Raw genomic sequence first — 18,784 nt, forward strand, 5'->3', positions numbered from 1 at the left:
TCCCGCAACGTATAAATAAGGCAAATCTATTTTCGCGAATTCAATTAAGAAGGTATATTGAATTTTATTTTTCTAGAACCAAACCAAAACTGAAAAAATTTATAATCTTTGAATTACTATCTTACGCTAGCAAACCCTTGAAAGCATTGAATTGTAAAAAATATCTTCCGAACGGATATTAAACAACCCTCTCGCACAAGCAATACTTTGAAAACTGTAGAACAACTTGTCCACTTTGAACCATTTCAAGCCTATTGCTTTAGTGTTTCTCAAATCAGGATCTTAAAGTAGACTATTTGGACATATAAAGTCTTCCAAATGTCATCTAACCCGCAGTTTGGGCTGAATTTTTTTTCGGAACAACAGCAAAAAATGATTGAGTTAAGGGATGAGGCTCATATCAAAAAACCCCATTGAAAAAATGAAATGAAAATGGATTTTGAAACGTAACCAATATTTTGAGAACAACAAAAACAACTTGTTTTTTGTCGAAATTCATTTTTTCTGCTTCTATTCTAGATCTACAAGAAAAATCATTTTTTCATCCCAATTGAGGTTTTTGAAATTGTTCAATGTTAACAAAAAAAGTTTTAAAGTTTTCTAAGTTTAGGCTTGAGAATACTTTTAAAATAACAAAAATTGTGTGTACTTTTTAAATTGCACTTGAAAATAGGAAACTCTCTCAAGAAATTGAATTGGTGAAATAGAGTCACCCAAAAAGCTTAAATGAAAATTGACAATGCTCTAATTTTCGAGAACAAAAAAGGCGTGTTATTTTTAGCGTAGTTAAACCTCTTTGATGCTTTTTTTAGAACCAGAAGAGAAACCCGTTGCACGCACACATATGAACCCCTCTCAAAAAGTGGAACTGGCGACATAAAATCATCCGGTAAGAACTTACGTGCAATCTGGTACTGGTCTTTTTAAGAGAGCACGACAACAAAAAAAATGTGTGTGTGTGTGTTTGGCGTAGTTCAGTCTCTCTGCGTCTATTTTGAGAACCAGTAGGGAAATCTGTTTTCAACCGGGCCAAAACAATAATTTTCACTCTAAAAAAATTTCACTCGAAGACCAGTTGATTTTCAAATACTTTTAGTCACAACAAGCAATTTCTTCCATCAAAGATCATCAAAATCAAGCAGACGAAAATGTTGTCTATCGCCAAACTTATCAGTGAGTAAATTGCATTTTTTTTCAAGTATACAGTAACAAGTTTTTCTTATCATCGCAAAATAATAGGTGTCCCAGGTGATCTTTAACGCCGAACAAACTGTTTAGAGGAAAAATGTCTTGTTTTTTCGCAATTTTTTTTTCATCGGGTAACAAATTAATACCAAGATGCTCGCTCTGATTCATTTGGATTTGGATCAATTGACTGCATACATTTTGAAATCACAAAACAACGGTTATACCACATTGGCTAGCCCAATTTGATTACTTTTTTCAATTGATTTTTTTTTTAGTTTTCCAATTTTTTTAAAGTTTTTTTGTAATTTATAATGAAATGTTTTTATTCTGGCAACGAAATATGCCCAGCAAACTCTGCTGAACTTATTGGGAATAGTTCGTTCTACTGCCTATGCTTCGGAAGTATTAAGCAAATAGCGCTATTTATCTAATCCAACCTAAAAAAAACGAGTAGTTTGAAAAATAAGCTCTAAATTTAAAAGCCTCTAATAACTTTCAGTTCGCAGATCTCTGCAAACTAAAATTTCGTGAAAAACACTGTCAGGGATTTACAAGGTGATTTTGTCGTGACATTTGTGAGTTTGTTTCGAAGCTGTCCTTATCAGGGCAAAAACTTTTTAAATTTTTTAAACTTCGAATGCCTTTAATTGTCAATGAAAATGTTTCGACTAATTGAAGCAATTGAAACTTTCTAAGTGAGATTAAAAAAAAAATCCTTTTTTTGCATGGACTAAATCAACAAAATGAATTTGCGTCAAAACAAAGTTTATCAGACACAGCAATTTTCATTAGCTCTTTTTGGTATATATATTTATTGACTTTTGTTCTTCTAGAAGAACGAAGTGCTTTGTATGTGACTTTTCAAAGAGCTAAAAGCTGAAAAAACTCAATTGAGTTTCTCGCAGCGGCACTCTCCCCCACCATTCCTCCTATGAGAATCAGTTTTTTGATCTGACGAGTAGTTTTCCTATGTTAATTATGAAGAGCCAATTATTGTCATGGCCTAATTTTTCTGAATATCAGTTTTCATGAGAATCCGGCAATTTGAGCAGAAATTTTAATTAGAAAAACTAGTAAGCGGGAGGTGGGGAGGGGGGAGGTGGGGAGGGGGGAGGGTAAGAGCCCTCGCAGCTTCGGACAACAATTATTTCAACTGATATTGAAAATTACTATAAAAATTGTCTTGATAAAAAGTCAAACTTGTTTGGAAAAAAAACGAGTTCGAATAAACAATCAATTAGTTCTAAAAACGGAACAGGAAATGCAAGCTTTTCCTGGAAACTTTTGAAACATTTGTAAGAGAAAACAAAAAAAATTCAACAAATCTCTGAAAAGCAATGGCAAGAATTCTACTGTTGTAAGAAAAAATAACTCGACATTCGTTGCTTAAGGAATTTCAATTGAATTTTCACATTCAACTGTTTAAATTATGCACTTTCAATTGTTTAAGTTAGGTTCTTGAACTCCTCTTAGTAGAAAAAAGTCTACTCAAGCAATAAAAGCTTTCTAAACTCTTTATAAACTCATGCTACAACGAAGAAAGGACTCGACCTCTGAAAAACTGATCAATTTTGAAATACTACTTCAGCTAGCAAACCCTTGAAGCAGTTGAAATTAAAAAAAAGTCTTTCGAACGGATTTTAAACAACCACCTCGCACAATCATTATTTTAAAAACAATAAGACAACATGTCCACTTTGAACCATTACAAGCCTAATGCACTAGTGTTTCTTAAATGAGGATCTTTAAGTAGTTTATTTGCAGATATAAAGTCTTCCAAATGTCGTATAAACCGCAGTTTGGGCTGAAGACTTTTTTCAGATGAAGAAAAAACATGAATGAGTTAAAGGCTGCAGTTCATATCAAAAAGCCCCATGCAAAAATTGAATAGAAAAATAGAAGCCTTCTAAATGTTTTTTGACTTGCAACCCCAATATTTTGAGAACAGCAAAAACAACTTTTGTTTTTTCGTCGTAGGTCAATTTTTCAGATTCTGTTTGAGAACTACAAAAAAATTCAGTTTTTCATCAAATATGAGTTTTTGAAATTGTTCAATTGTACCGAAAAAGACATTGTCTGTAAACTCAATTTGGGCATGAGAATATTATAAAAACAAAAAAGTGTGTTTACTTTCCAAATTGCTTTCAAAATTAGTAACCCCTCTCGAGAAGTTGAATTGGCGACCAAAAGTCATCCAAACAAAAAATGAATGGAATCTGGTATTGGTCCTATTTTAAGAAGAAAACAAACAATATCATTTTTTGGCTTAGTTTAGTCTCTCTGAGTCGTTTTTAGGAATTAGTAATAAAACAAGTGGCACCTCAAAACAGGAACCCCTCTCTAAAAATTGAATTGGCGATATAAAGTCATCCAAGAGAAATTAAATGCAATCTGGCAATGGTCTAATTTTTGAGAACCAAAAAAAAAATTTGTTTTTCTACTTTAAAAACCAGACGGAAAAACCGTTGCAATTAAAAATAGGAACCCTTCTCAAAAAGTGAATTAGCGACATAAAGTCATCCATGAAGAACTTGAATGCAATCTGACACTGGTCTTTTTAAGAGAGCACAGCTGAAAAATGTGCGTTTTTAGGCAAAATTCAGTCTCTCTGCATCTATTTTAGGAACCAGTAGAGAAATCAGTTGCACTTCAAAATAGGAAACACCTTTCAAAAAATTGAACTGAAGACATAAAGTCATCCAGAAAGTTCTTGAATGCAATCTCATATTGGTCTTTTCAGGAGAACAAAACATAAAATGTGTGTTTTTGGCAAATTCAGTCTCTCTGCGTTGATTTTAGGTAGGGAAACCCGTTTTCAAACGGGCAGAAGAAAAAATAAGTTTCATTTTTAAAAAACCTAAGTGAAATCCAGTTGATTTTCATAAAATTTTGTTCACAACAAGGAACTTTTTCATGAAAATTCATCAAGACCAAGCAGACGAAAATTTTGTCTATGGTCAAACTTATCAGTGAGTAAATCGCAATTTTGCTTTTTTTTTTCAAATAAACAGTAACAAAAATTTCTTATCATCGCAAAATTATGGGTAGCCCAGGTGATCTTTAACGCCGATCAAAGCGTTTTCGCCTAACACATTTAGAGGAAAAATGTCTTGTTTTTTTGTAATTTCGTTTTTTCATCGAGTAACAAATTAATACCAAGATGTTCGCTCTAATTCATTTGGATTTAGATCAATTGACTGCAGACATTTTGAAATCACAAAACAACGGTTATGCCACATTGGCTAGCCCAATTTGATTACTTTTTTCAATTGATTTTTGTTTGTTTTTTAATTTTGCAATTTTGTTTAAGTTTTTTTGTAATTTATAATTAAATGTTTTTAGTCTGGCAACGAAATATACCCACCAAACTCCGCTGAACTTCTTGGGAATAGCTCGTTCCACTGCATATGCTTCGGAAGTATTAAGCAAATAGCGCGAGTTATCTAATCCAACTTTAAAAAAACGAGTAGTTTGAAAAGTAAGCTCTAAATTTACCAGCATCGAATAACTTTCAATTTTTAGATCTATATACACGAAAATTACGTGAAAACTGTCAGGTTCAAACAATGTGATTTTGTCGTGACTTTTGTTAGTTCGTTTCAAAATTTTCCTTATCAGGGTAAGCAATTTTCAAATTTCGAATGCCTTTAAGTGTCAATGAAAATATTTCAATTAATTGAAGCAATTGAAACTTTCTAAGTGAGATTAATAGAAACTTTTTTTTGCATGGACTAATTTAACAAAATGAATTTGCGTCGAAACAAAGTTTATCAGACAGAGCTATTTTCATCACCTCTTCTTGAAATAGAATGATTGATTTTTGTTCTTCTAAAAGAACGAAGTGCTCTGTATGTGACTTTTCAAAGAGCTGAAAGAGCTGAAAAAACTCAATTGGGTTCCTCGCAGCGGCTCTTTTTCTCCAACAATTTTTTCAATTGATATTGAAAACTGCTATCAAAATTCACTTGCTGGAAAGTCAAAATTGTCTGGAAAAAAAATGAACTCAATCAAACTATCAATTAATCACTTAGTTCTAAAAACGGAACAGGAAATGCTATCTTTTCCTGGAATTTTTTGAAAAGTTTGTAATCGAAAACTAGAAGTTTTCACAAAGCTCTGACAAGCAATGGCAAGAATTCTCCTGTTTAAGGAAAAAATGAGTCGACAGAAGTTGCCTCAGGCATTTCAATACACTTTCAACTGTTTAAATTAGGTTCTTGAATTCCTCCTAGTAGAAAAAGTCTACTCAAGCAATGAAAGTTGTAAACTCTTTATAAACTCATGCAACAACGAAGAAAGGACTCGACCTCTGAAAAACTGTTGAATTTTGAATTACTACTTTAGCTAGTAAACCCTTGAAGCAGTTGAAATGAAGATAAAACGTCTTTCGAATGGATTTTAAACAACCATCTCGCACAATCATTATTTTTAAAAACAAAAAGACAACATGTCCACTTTGAACCATTGGAGTTTTTGAAATAGTTCAATTGTATTAAAAAAAAACACTGTCTATAAACTCAAGTCACCTAAAGTCATCCAAAAAAAAATAAATGGAATCTGGTATTGGTCTTATTTTAAGAAGAAAACAAACAATATCTTTTTTCGGCTCAGTTTAGTCTCTCTGAGTCTTTTTTAGGCATTAGTAGAGAAACAAGTCACAGCTCAAAATAGGAACCCCTCTCTAGAAATTGAATTGGCGACATAAAGTCATCCATGACAAACTAAATGCAATCTAAAAAGGTGTGTTTTTCAGCATAGTTCAGTCTCTCTGATTCTATTTTAAGAACCAGACGGAAAAACCGTTGCAATTAAAAAAAAGAACCTTTCTCAAAAAGTGATTTGGCGACATAAGGTCATCCATGAATAACTTGAATGCAATCTGGCACTGGTCTTTTTAAGAGAGCACAGCTAAAAAAAAAGTGCGTTTTTGGCAAAGTTCAGTTTCTCTGCATCGATTTTAGGAACCAGTAGAAAAACCAGTAGCACTTCCAAATAGGAACCCCTCTCTAGAAATTGAATTGGCGATATAAAGTCATCCAAGAGAAATTGAATGCAATCTGGCAATGGTCTAATTTTTGAGAAACAAAAAAAAATTTGTTTTTCTACTTTAAAAACCAGACGGAAAAACCGTTGCAATTAAAAATAGGAACCTTTCTCAAAAAGTGAATTAGCGACATAAAGTCATCCATGAAAAACTTGAATGCAATCTGGCACTGGTCTTTTTAAGAGAGCACAGCTAAAAAAAAATGTGCGTTTTTAGGCAAAATTCAGTCTCTCTGCATCTATTTTAGGAACCAGTAGAGAAATCAGTTGCACTTCAAAATAGGAATCCCTATCGAAAATTGAATTGGCAGCATAAAGTTATCCAGAAAAGTCTTGAATGCAATCTGGCACTGGTCTTTTTAAGAGAGCACAGCTAAAACAAAATGTGCGTTTTTAGGCAAAATTCAGTCTCTCTGCATCTGTTTTAGGAACCAGTAGAGAAATCAGTTGCACTTCAAAATAGGAATCCCTATCGAAAATTGAATTGGCGGCATAAAGTCATCCAGAAAAGTCTTGAATGCAATCTGATATTGGTCTTTGCAGGAGAGCAAAACATAAAATGTATGTTTTTGGCAAACTCAGTCTCTCTGCGTTTATTTTAGGTAGGGAAACCCATTTTCAAACAGGCTGAAGAACAAATAAGTTCACTCTAAAAAAATCTAACGGAAATCCAGTTGATTTTCAAATAATTTAGTTCACAACAAGGAATTTTTTCTATCAAAATTCATCAAGACCAAGCAGACGAAAATGTTCTCTATCGTCAAACTTATCAGAAAATAAAATGCACTTTTATTTCAAGTAAACAGTAACAAGACTTTTCTATCATCATGTGTCACAGGTGCTCTATAACGCCAAACAAAGTGTTTTCGCTTAACAAATGTAGAGAAAAAAAATTGATTTTTTTCGCACTTTTTTGTTTTTCACGTCGGGTAGCAAATAATACCAAATGCTCACTCTAAAAACAATTGTGTATCCTTAAATTGCGCATCGTCAGTTGCGTATCGTCAAATTTATCAGTGAGTACAGTGCTTTTTTTTAAGTAAAACAGTATCAAGAAATCCTCTGAGAAGAAAAACTCTACTCGTGCAGTGAAATTATTATGAGAGCAACGAAATTTTCACTCGTCCTCTTTAAAATATGAAAAAATTTGTGAAAATGATTAACAAAAGAGATTGCTTGATAGATTTGAATATTCGAAACATCGTTTTCCGGACGAAAATTAAACAACTTTCACGCACAAACTTTTTTATAACCAAAAAGACAAAATTTCTACTTTCAACCACCTCAGGTCTTTTGAAGTTGTGTTTCTCAAAATGAGGATATTGAAGTAGTTCATTTGTTGATATTAGTCTGCCAAACGATCGCTAATCTTCCATATGGGCTGATGACTAGAGTAAAAACAACAAAAAATTGTGCCTTTTCACGGTTGCTTTTCAAATTTGACTCGGTGTCATGAAGTCTTCCAAATGGTCTCAAGTACAATTTTGACGTAGATAGTTTAAAGTAACTGAAATGGAAAAATTTGTCAAAATTAATAGCTGTTTTTTTTTTGTATTTAGCTAAGTATTTCACTATGTCTGACCTTGAAAGTGCACACTCCTTTGGAATGAAACTATCACCGTTTTTTAGCTCGCATTTTATAGAAAATTTTAATAATACAGTCTTAGTTCGTATTCTTATATATTAATTTAAATAAGCTTAGTTTTTAGGGGCATACTATTTTAACATTTTAATAAGATAGAATCTGTCTAGGTACGTCTTCCTTTTCTTTTTTTTCAGTCAAACAAATTGATTTAGGTTTTTCTTTAAAAAAACCTAATTGTTTATTTAAAATTTAAAGAGCCCCTGTCATTGTGTAACTGATCTTAGATTAAATTTTTGCAATTTTTTCCCCATAAGTTTTTGGTTTTTTTTGTCAACAGGATCTACTAGAAGCCGAAAAGATAATGAAATGTTTTCAAAAACTTTTTTAAATATTTTTTAGCACAGCATGTTTCTTGCACCGAAGAAACATAAAAAAAATTCCTCAAAGTTTTGTACGTTTTCTCGTGTGTAGGATTCGAAAGTACTATTACTGGCTCTTCAGTAAACTGAATTTTTGCATTTTGTATAACAAAAAACTAGGATTTTAAAAAAAATAAATTCAATTCAATTCAATTATTCGATACAGTGAAGAAATACATACTTAATCACTCACTGCATCAGGATAGCTAGAACAGGCTTTTCAACCTAACAAGTAGCTACCCTCCGGGATAACTATCACAATTAAGTAACGACAACGGGTAAACAAATCAGAAAAAGTTGTCGACCAGCTGTACATTGTCTAAAATGTAATTTCTTTTGAAAACCTTTAAAAATTTTGACAGCTGTTCTTGAGAGTAAATATCAAAAAGAATCATATAGTTTCATTTTTTTAAAATTTTTTCGGTGCAAGGCGGTTTAAGCTAAATGATTGTTTTATAGCTTTTTATTTTGTACGCGTTGCGCTCGCCCCTCTTTCTCCGCCCAAAATTAGACTAAAACATTTAAAAAAAAACCTCGCACCAATTTTTCTCAGCACTGAGAAGCTTAGTTGAAAGTAGTTGTATGGAGTTCGAGTCACGATTACAAGCACATTCCGTAACCGAAACTGAAATTTGAAAACGAAAAAAGTGCATGTTTGATTGAAATGCAGCTACTTAGCTCAGATTGATTGTAAAATGTTGCTTAAATGAACTGAAAAAGGATGTTTAAGGTCGTGTTCTGCTGATGTGTTCATTGGTCTGCATCGGAGGTTTGAAAGGGTGGACTTGGCATTCTCTGACGACAGGATCATGTGGCTATTCTGACTGGATCCTTCTCGAAGGCAAATGTCACTTTATCAGTCCGAATTATTACCAGAAGCAGGAAGAGGCAGCAGCTTACTGTTCGAAATGGCGGTTCGTTCAAAATAATTTAAATAACACCAAGACCCTTTAACTTTTTCCTCGAGATGGCTTATGAACTGTGCGTTTGATCCCTGTGAACATGCTTTTGACTGCTGTTTTTAAGTGTAATCTTCAAATAATTCAAACATTAAAACATACCGAAAACAACAAATCGTATTGAGAATACCTAGTTACTAAAAACAAACCAAGTGGATGAATTAGAAACAATGAACAAAAGGAGAAATTCAACGCCACGAGCAGTTCGAAATTATCACACACTTTGCTAAATTGAAATCACCAATTTTTAAAGATATAAATTGTATGACCATAACTTTTTTTGATGGCGACAACAAATTATTAAGTAATTTTGAAATTGCTCCGAAAAATTTTTTTGTTTTTTTTTCAGCCATTTCATTTTGTACTTACATTAAATTTTTCCAAAAAAAAAAGCAAATTTTAATTTTTTGTGTGCATAATTTAATCCTGGATAGACCAATGTTAGGTTTTTTTTTCGACGTTTGGCTTTTTTCAAAAACGTTTCAAACTCCTATTGCTTCTGTGTGGCATGTTTATGTTTGCCTTGATCAATATCTAGTAATTTAAAACATCAAATTTCAAAAATTATCATCTTCGGAAGTTTTTGACAAAATTTGAAAAAATCATGCTCTCAGGATATCTTTTGTAAAAGGAAACTTTTATAAAATTCAGGTCGCTTCCAATGCATTTTAATGGGAGACTGTCAAATTTTTGATGACTCTAAATTTGAGTAACCAAAGTTTTTGTTACCTCTGATGATTTACGAACACAGCCCAAAAACTTCTAACCTAAAAAACCTTTAATTTTGGTTTTCGGGAAAATGCTAGTCATACATTTTCCATATATGAAAAATCAAAAGTCATGGACTTTTCATGCAACCTTCTCTGTACCTATGGAAAAAAAATCGAAAAGTGCATGCTTAGAATTTTTCTATAATGAAAATTGTTTGATTAGGATTGGTCAACATGGGAAAGTTGCAAAATAAGAGATACACATGAGGTGATGTAACAACCAATTTTGAGCCTCCTGTCGGGTTCGAAAATCGGCGTAGTGCGGTCCATGAGTTTGAGTTCTCGTTGTTTTATGATTTGAGTCCAGAACCAAGGGCCCAATTTTATATCAATTTCAGATCGATTATTTTAAATTGCTTCAATATTTTCATTATGAATCAGGGAGCATACGAAAAAAAGAAAGCGAGAGAAAACTTCATGCATTGTAGATAATCTATGAAAAAATTAGGAGACAGAAAAGCTTACGATTAATGCTTAAAAAAGGTTGACTCTTATTATTTTACGATTGGTGCTAAAGAAAAAAGATGGTTATGATATTTAGTTTACCTTGCAGATGAAAAATTGCTAGTATACTTGAACCTCATTGAAAAATTGTTGTCTAAAAGTTTTTCTAAGGAGGTTTATTAAAAAAATTTTAGTCATCATGAAACTTATGAATAAAAAAACAACAGACATGCAAATACTTTAAAAGATCGTCTGAAAAAAAAATCTAGTCATCAGCTTCAGAAGTGCAGGCATGCAAATACAACAACAGACATGCATATACATTCGAATACCGTATGAAAAAAATTATTGTCATCGATTTCATACATGCAGCTTTTGAAAAAAAAAACTATAGACATGCAAACCCATTCATGGATCGTATAAAAATAAACTAGTCATCGACTTCATACATGAAGCTTATCAAAAAAACCACAGATTTGCAAACATACTCATGAATCCAATAAAAACAATCTAGTCAACGTCTTAAAACATGAAGCTTATGAAAAAACAACAGACATGCAAACACATTAATTGATCGTGAGAAAAAAATGTAGTCATCGACTTCATAGATGCACTTTACGAAAAAAAAAAGACATGCAAAATCATTCATGGATCGTATGAACAAAAATCTAGACATCGAGTTCATACATGTAGTTTTGAAGAAAAAAAACAAACATGTATATAAATTCATAGATCGTAAGAAGAAAATAAATCTAGTTATCGACTCCATATATGAAGCTAATAAAAAAAGTAGCAGACTTGCGAGTACATTCACGGATCGTTTGAAAAAAAGTTTAGTCACCGACATCATACATGAAGCTTATGAAAAAAACCACAGATATGCAAATATATTCATGATTCTTATGCAAACAATGTAGTCATCGTCCTAATACATGAAGCTTATGAAAAAACAACAGACCATCAAACACATTCATAGACCGTATGAAAAAAAAACAGGCATCAATTTTTTACATAAAGCGTAAGACAAAAAACCACACACATGCAAAGACGTTTATGGATCATATGATAAAACATCTAGTCATCACTTCATACCAAAAGCTAAAGAAAAAAAAACAAAAGACATGCGAGAACAATCATAGATGGTATGAAAAAAATTTAGTCATCGACTTCATCAATGAATCTGATGAAAAAAAAACAACTGATATGCAAATGCATTCATGATCATATGAAAAAAAAACCGAAAAAAATCTTCTCATTGACTTCATACATGAAACTAATAAAAAACAACAGACTCGCAAATATATTCATTGATAGTGTTAACAAAAACATTTGGTCATTGACTTCATACATGGACTAAGAACAAAACAACATATGCAAATACATTCATGAAACCTTTGAAAAAAATCTAGTAATCGACTGCATATATGAAGCTATTGAAAAAAATCAAGAGCCCTGCAAAAGAATTCATGTGTAACAGATTAAATGGAAAAAAATAGTCATCAAGAAATTTTTTTTACATGAAGCTAAAAACAAAAATGTATGCAAATACATTTATGGATGGTTTGATAAAAACATCTAGTTATCGACTTCATACCAGAAGCTAATGAAAAAAAAACAAAAGACATGCAGGTGCATTCATTGGTGGTATGAAAAAAATGTAGTAATCGACTTCATACTTGAAGCTAATGAAAAAAAAACAACTGATATGCAAATGCAATCATGATCATATGAAAAAACGAAAAAAATCTAATCATCGACTTACATGAAGCTAATAAAAAAAACAACAGACATGCAAAAGAATCCATGGATCGTAAGAACAAAATTTCTAGATAGCAACTTCATACATAAAATTTTTGAAAAAAAAGACATGCAAACACATTGGTGAATTGTATAAAAATTTCTCACCATAATTTTCATACTTGCAGCTTATGAAAAAAAAACAGATATGCAAATAATTTCATTGATTGTGTTAACAAATACATCTGGTCATTGAATTCATTCATGCAGCTAAAAACAGAACAACAGATATGTAATTACATTCATGAATCCTATGAAAAAATGTAGTCATCGACTTCATACATGATGCTAATGAAAAAATCAACAGCCATTCAAAAGAATTCATGGTTCGTAAAAACAAAAAAATCTAGACATCGACTTCATACTTGTAGTTTATGAAAAAAAAACAACAGACATGCAAACACGTTCGTGAATCATATGAAAAACTCTAACCATCCTTTTCTTACATGCAGCTTATGAAAAAAACAACAGACATGCAAATGTATTCGTTGACTGTGTTAACAAAAACATCTGGTCATTGATTTCATATATGGAGCTAAAAGCAAAACAACAGATATGCGAAAACATTCATGAATCCCATGAAAAAATCTAGTCATCGACTTCAGACATGAAGATAATGAAAAAATCAACAGACATGCAAAAAAATTCATGGATCGTATTAACAAAAAATCTAGACATCAATTTCATACATGCAGCTTATGAAAAAAAAAGAGACATAAATACAAACACATTCACGCAAACACATAGATGCAGCTAAACACAAAACAACAGATAGGTAAATACATTCATGAATCCTGTGAAAAAATCATGAAGCTTATGAAAAAAAAACAGACATGAAAAATTTTCATGGATCGTATGAAAAAATCTAGTCAACGACTTCATCCATGAGGCTTATGAAAAACAGCAGACTTGCAAAGACCTTTTTGATCGCATGAAAAAAAATTCTAGTCGTCGACTTCATACATAAAGCTTACGAAAAAGAACAGACATAAAAAAAACTTTCGTGGATTGTGTGAAAAAATGTTAGACAATGTATGACATATCAAATAAAACGACTAGACAACGACTTCATACAAGAAGCGTATGAGAAAAAAACAAGAGACGTGCAAATACATTTATGGATCGTCTGAAAAAAAATCTAGTCAACGACTTCATACATGAAGCTAAAAACAACAACAGACATGCAAACACTTTCATAGATCTTATCAAAAAAATCTAGTCATCGGCTTCATACATGAAGCTAATGGAAAAACAAAACACATGCAAATATCTTCATAGATCGTATGAAAAAAAAATCTAGTCAACGACTCATGCATGAAGCTTATGGAAAAAAACCAACCTGAAAAAACATTCAAAGATCGTATGAGAAAAACATCTAGTCAACGACTTCATACATGGAGCTTATGAAAAAATCAACAGATATGCAAATGCAATTCTGGATCAATTGAAAAAATATCTAGTCATCGACTTCGTATATGAAGCTAATGAAAAACAAGCAAAGACATGCAAACAAATTCATAGATCGTAAGGAAAAAGATTTGGTCAGCGACTTTATTCATGAAGCTTATAAAGAAAAACAACAGACATGCAAACACTTTCATAGATCTTATCAAAAAAATCTAGTCATCGGCTTCATACATGAAGCTAATGGAAAAACAAAAGACATGCAATACATTCATAGATAGTATAAGAAACTAGTCATCGACTTCATACATGAAGCTTAGGAGAAAAGCAACAGACATAATAATACATTTATTAATCGTATGAAAAAGCATCCAGTCAGCGACTTCATACATGAAGCTAATGAAAAAAAAGCTAATATGCAAACTCATTCATGATCATATGAAAAAAAAAGAAAAAAAATATAATCATTGACTTCATACATGAAGCTTATGAAAAAGACAAGAGACATGCAAAAGATTTCATGGATTCTATGAACAAAAAATCTAGAAAATGACTTCATACTTCTAGTTTTTGAAAAAAAAACACACAAGCGAACATATTCATGGATCGTATGAAAAAAAATCTTGTCATCGAATTCATCCATGAGGCTTATGAAGAAAAATTTTTCATGCAAATACCTTCATAGACCGTATGAAAAAAAATCTAATCATTTACTTCACACATAACTCTTAAAAAAACAGACATGAAAAAAAAAATCCTGAATCGTCTGAAAAAAGGTCTAGTCAACGACTTCATACATGAAACTCATGAGAAAAAAACATGCAAATACAATTACGGTTCGTATGAAAAAAAAAACAAGTCAACGACTTCATACAGGGAGCTTATGAAAAAAAAAAACAGACAGGAAAAAACATTCATGGATCGTTGAAAAAAATATCTAGTCAACGGCTTCATACATGAAACTAAGGAAAAAACAACAGATATAGCAAATGCATTCAAGGATCAAATGAAAAAAAAAACATCTAGTCATCGACTTCATACATGCAGTTTATGAAAAAAAACAGATATGTATACACATTCGTTGGTCGTATTAAATAAGTTCTAGTCATTCACTCCATACTTAAACCTTATGAATAAACAACAAGCACGCAAAACTTATTTGGATCGTATGAAAAAAAAACATATAGTCAACGATTTCATACATGAAGCTAAACAAAATACAACAGACATGCAAATACCTTCATCGGCTATATAAAAAAAATATAGTCATCGACTTCATACATGAATTTTAAAAAAAAACTAGAAATGAAAACAGATTCATGGATCGTTTGAAAAAAGTATCTAACCAACGACTTCATACATGAAGCGAATGAAAAAACAACAGACATGCATACACCTTCATAAATTGTGTGAAAAAAATCTGGTCAACGACTTGATAGATGAAGCTTATGGAAAAAAACAGACATGAAAAAACATTCAGGGATTGTATAAAGAACTAGTCAACGAATTCAAACATGAGGCTTATGAAACAAAAACAACAGATATGCACAGATATGAAAATGCATTCATGATTATATGAAAAAAAAACATCTAATCATTGTCTTCATATATGAAGCTAATGAAAAAATCAAATAAACTCAAATAAATTCATGGATCGTATGAAAAAATCTAGTCACTGACTTCATACATATTGTTTATGAAAAGAAACAACAGACAAGTAAACATATTCGTGGATCGTATGAAAAAAAGATCTAGTCAACGACTTCAGACTAGAAGCTAAAGAGAAAACAACAGGCATGCATATACATTCACGGATCATATTAGAAATACACAGTCATCTATGTTATGCATGAAGCTAATGAAAAAAGCAACAGACATTCAAATACAATTATGGATCGTATAAAAGACTTATCTGGTCATCGACGTCATACATGAAGCTAATGAGAAACCACCATATATGCATATACATTCACGGATCGTGTGAAAAATATACTTAGTCAACGACGTCATACTTGAAGCTGAGGAAAAAAGCAACAGACATGCATATACACTTATGGATCTAATGAAAAATCATCTAGTCATCGAATTCATACATTAAGCTAATGAAACAAGCAACAGACTTGCATATACTTTCACAGACCGTATGAAAAAAATACTTAGTCATCGACGTCATACATGCAGCTGATAAAAAGCAACAGACATGCATTTACATCCATGGATTGTATGATACAAACATCTAGTCATCGATGTCATACATGAAACTTATGAAAAAAGCAACAGAAATGCATATACATTCATGGATCGTATGAAACAAATATCTAGTCATCGACTTCATACATGAAGCTAAAGAAAAAAAACAACAGACTTGCATGTACATTCATGGATTGTATGATACACATACCTAGTTTTTGAAGTCTTACTTGAAGCTACTGAAAAACCAACATACATGCGTATACATTATTGAATCGTAAGAAAAAGAAACATCTAGTCATCGATTTCAAACTTGAGGCTTATAAAAAAATCAACAGATATGCATATGCATTTATGGATCATTTAAAAAAAATTATCTAGTCATCGACTTCGTATATGAAGCTAATGAAAAAAAAACAACATACATGCAAACAAATTCATAGATCGTATGGGAAAATAATTGGTCGGCGACTTTATTCATGAAGCTTAAAAGGAAAAGCTACAGACATTCATATACATTTATGGATTGTATGAAAGACTTATCTAGTCATCGACTTCGTACATGAAGCTCATGAAAAAAGTAACAAACATGCTTATACATTGTTTGGTCATATAAAAAACATCTAGTTATCGACCTCATGCATCAAGCCAAAGAAAAAATGCAACAAATATGCATATACATTCATGGATCGTATGAAAAAAAAACATCCAGTCATTGACCTCATACATGAGGCTAATGAAAAAACAAGAAACATGCATATTTTTTCATGGATCGTATGAAATAACATCTAGTCTTCGACGTTATACATGAAGCTACTGTAAAAAAAATCAACATACATGCATATAAGTTCAAGGATCGTATGAAACAAATATCTAGTCATCGAAGTCATGCATGAAGCTAATGAAAAAAAAAGAAACAGACCTGCATATGCATTTACGGATCGTTTGAGAAAAAACATCTAGTCATCGAAGTCATACATGAAGCTGAAGAAAACAGCAGAAGACATGCATATACATTCATGGATCGTATGAAACAACAATTGTCATCAACATCACACTTGGAGCTAATGAAAAAAATAACAGACATGCATAAACATTCATGGATCGTATGAAACAAATACCTAGTCATGGAAGTCATACATTAAGCTATTGTAAAAGACAACAGGCATGCATATACTTTCATGGATCGTATGAAAAAAATATTTAGTCATGGAAGTCATACATAAAGCTATTGTAAAAGACAACAGGCATGCATAAACATTCATGGATCGTATGAAACAAATATCTAGTCATGGAAGTCATACATTAAGCTAATGAAAAAAGCAACAGACATGCATATACACTTACGGATCGTATGAGAAAAAACATCTAGTCATCGAAGTCATACATGAAGCTAAAGAAAAAATGTAGATATATATGCATATACATTCAAAGATCGTATGAAACAAATATCTAGTCATCAACTTCATACATGGAGCTAATGAAAAATTATATATATAAATGCATATACTTTCATGGATCTTATGAAACAAATATCTAGTCATCGAAGTCATACACGAAGCTAATGAAAAAATTTACAGACATGCATAAACATTCATGGATCGTATGAAACAAATATCTAGTCATGGAAGTCTTACATTAAGCTATTGTAAAAAACAATAGGCATGCATATACATTCATGGATCGTATGAAACAAATATCTAGTCATGGAAGTCATACATTAAGCTATTGTAAAAAGCAACTGGCATGCATATACATTCATGGATCGTATGAAAAAAATATCTAGTCATCGAAGTCATTTATGAAGCTGATGAAAAAAAGAAACAGATATGCATATACATTTAAAGATCGTATGAAAAAAAAACATCTAGTCATCGACTTCGTACACGAAGCTAAGGAAAAAAGCAACAGTCATAACTATACAATCATGGATTGTAAGAAAAAAAATCTGGAAGTCTAAGTTCAGACTTCTATCCTGACAAAATCAAGTGAAACATAAAATCAATCTATTTAAGTCATGCCGCAATTTAGTACATGTAAACGCTCAAAATTCGTAGTTTTTTTATCCAAATGAAAGAACTTTTTTGGTCACTAAAGGGTTCTGTGTGAAAAAATAAGCTAATTTAGATGGAATTTATCCATAAACAGTTTATATGTGAAATTAAATTCAATTAACAATTGAGTTTTCTACATGTGGGAAAACTTTTAAGTTTGGGGCTGTAGAACACAATCTTCTAAGTGGAACTCCAGAACAACTGACTTGCATTAAGGGAAAAAAGTGTTGGAAAATTAGAATTTGTTGGAAAATTAGAATATTCAGAGCCAAAATGTTCACGCCCAAAGAAAAAGAGACGGGGCGCTTTGCAGTTGACTTCGTGAAAATGCAAAAAACAAACAAAGCGCAATATGTTTGGACAAGCTGGAAAATAGAACCCGAGTCTGTCAACAATGGAAAAGGACTCGTGATCAAAAGTTCTTCCCGCTCCGACTGGGTGTGGCCCGAGAATATGTGGATGCCTAAAACAGGAGAGCCACACTCTTTAAACGGAGGAATAATACAGGATGATTATCATCGAGAGCTGTGTGTCGTAATGGGGAAACACGGGGCTGCTGATATCATGTGTGGAGACGCATTGGTGTGGTGGCGACAACATGTGTATGCCCTCTGCACATACGACTGAGAATTAAGCAGCAATGATGCAGCCCACAATATCAAGCAAAAAGTAAACAAGCAACACAAACCCTAAAAACATATTAAGCGTAGACGAGGGGAAGTTATAAGTTATAACTGGACTCGATGACAACACTTGCTCACATTTTATGCTATCAATTTGACAGGATATGGGTAAACAGAGTTCAATTTTGGGTTTAAAAGCGCCTAAGCTTTGTTGTTGAAAAAGGTATAGTCTGGGTATAAGAAATAACTTTCATCCAGGTCTGTTTTTTAGTAGTTTTCTAGCATATTTTATACACAAAAGCATTGCA

General features: G+C 32.0%; 1 protein-coding gene across 1 annotated transcript; it reads left to right on the plus strand.

The window, feature by feature from the left end:
• Positions 1-978: 978 nt before the first annotated feature.
• LOC134848860 (uncharacterized) lies at positions 979-18,648 on the plus strand. Its single transcript, XM_063866369.1, has 3 exons — positions 979-1,173; positions 8,966-9,149; positions 18,120-18,648. The coding sequence occupies exons 1-3, from the start codon at positions 1,149-1,151 to the stop codon at positions 18,478-18,480; spliced, it is 570 nt and encodes a 189-aa protein (XP_063722439.1). The 5' UTR covers positions 979-1,148; the 3' UTR covers positions 18,481-18,648.
• The last annotated feature ends 136 nt before the right edge of the window (positions 18,649-18,784 follow it).

The sequence above is a fragment of the Symsagittifera roscoffensis genome, chromosome 6, assembly GCF_963678635.1.
Source record: "Symsagittifera roscoffensis chromosome 6, txSymRosc1.1, whole genome shotgun sequence".
Classification (NCBI taxonomy): domain Eukaryota; kingdom Metazoa; phylum Xenacoelomorpha; order Acoela; family Convolutidae; genus Symsagittifera; species Symsagittifera roscoffensis.

Excerpts from the sequence above, each read along its gene's own strand:
- LOC134848860 (XM_063866369.1), top strand. The coding sequence starts at position 1,149 with ATGTTGTCTATCGCCAAACTTATCA. Across the intron at positions 1,174-8,965 it reads GTCTATCGCCAAACTTATCA|GTCGTGTTCTGCTGATGTGT; the intron begins GTGAGTAAATTG and ends AGGATGTTTAAG. Across the intron at positions 9,150-18,119 it reads GCTTACTGTTCGAAATGGCG|AGCCAAAATGTTCACGCCCA; the intron begins GTTCGTTCAAAA and ends TAGAATATTCAG.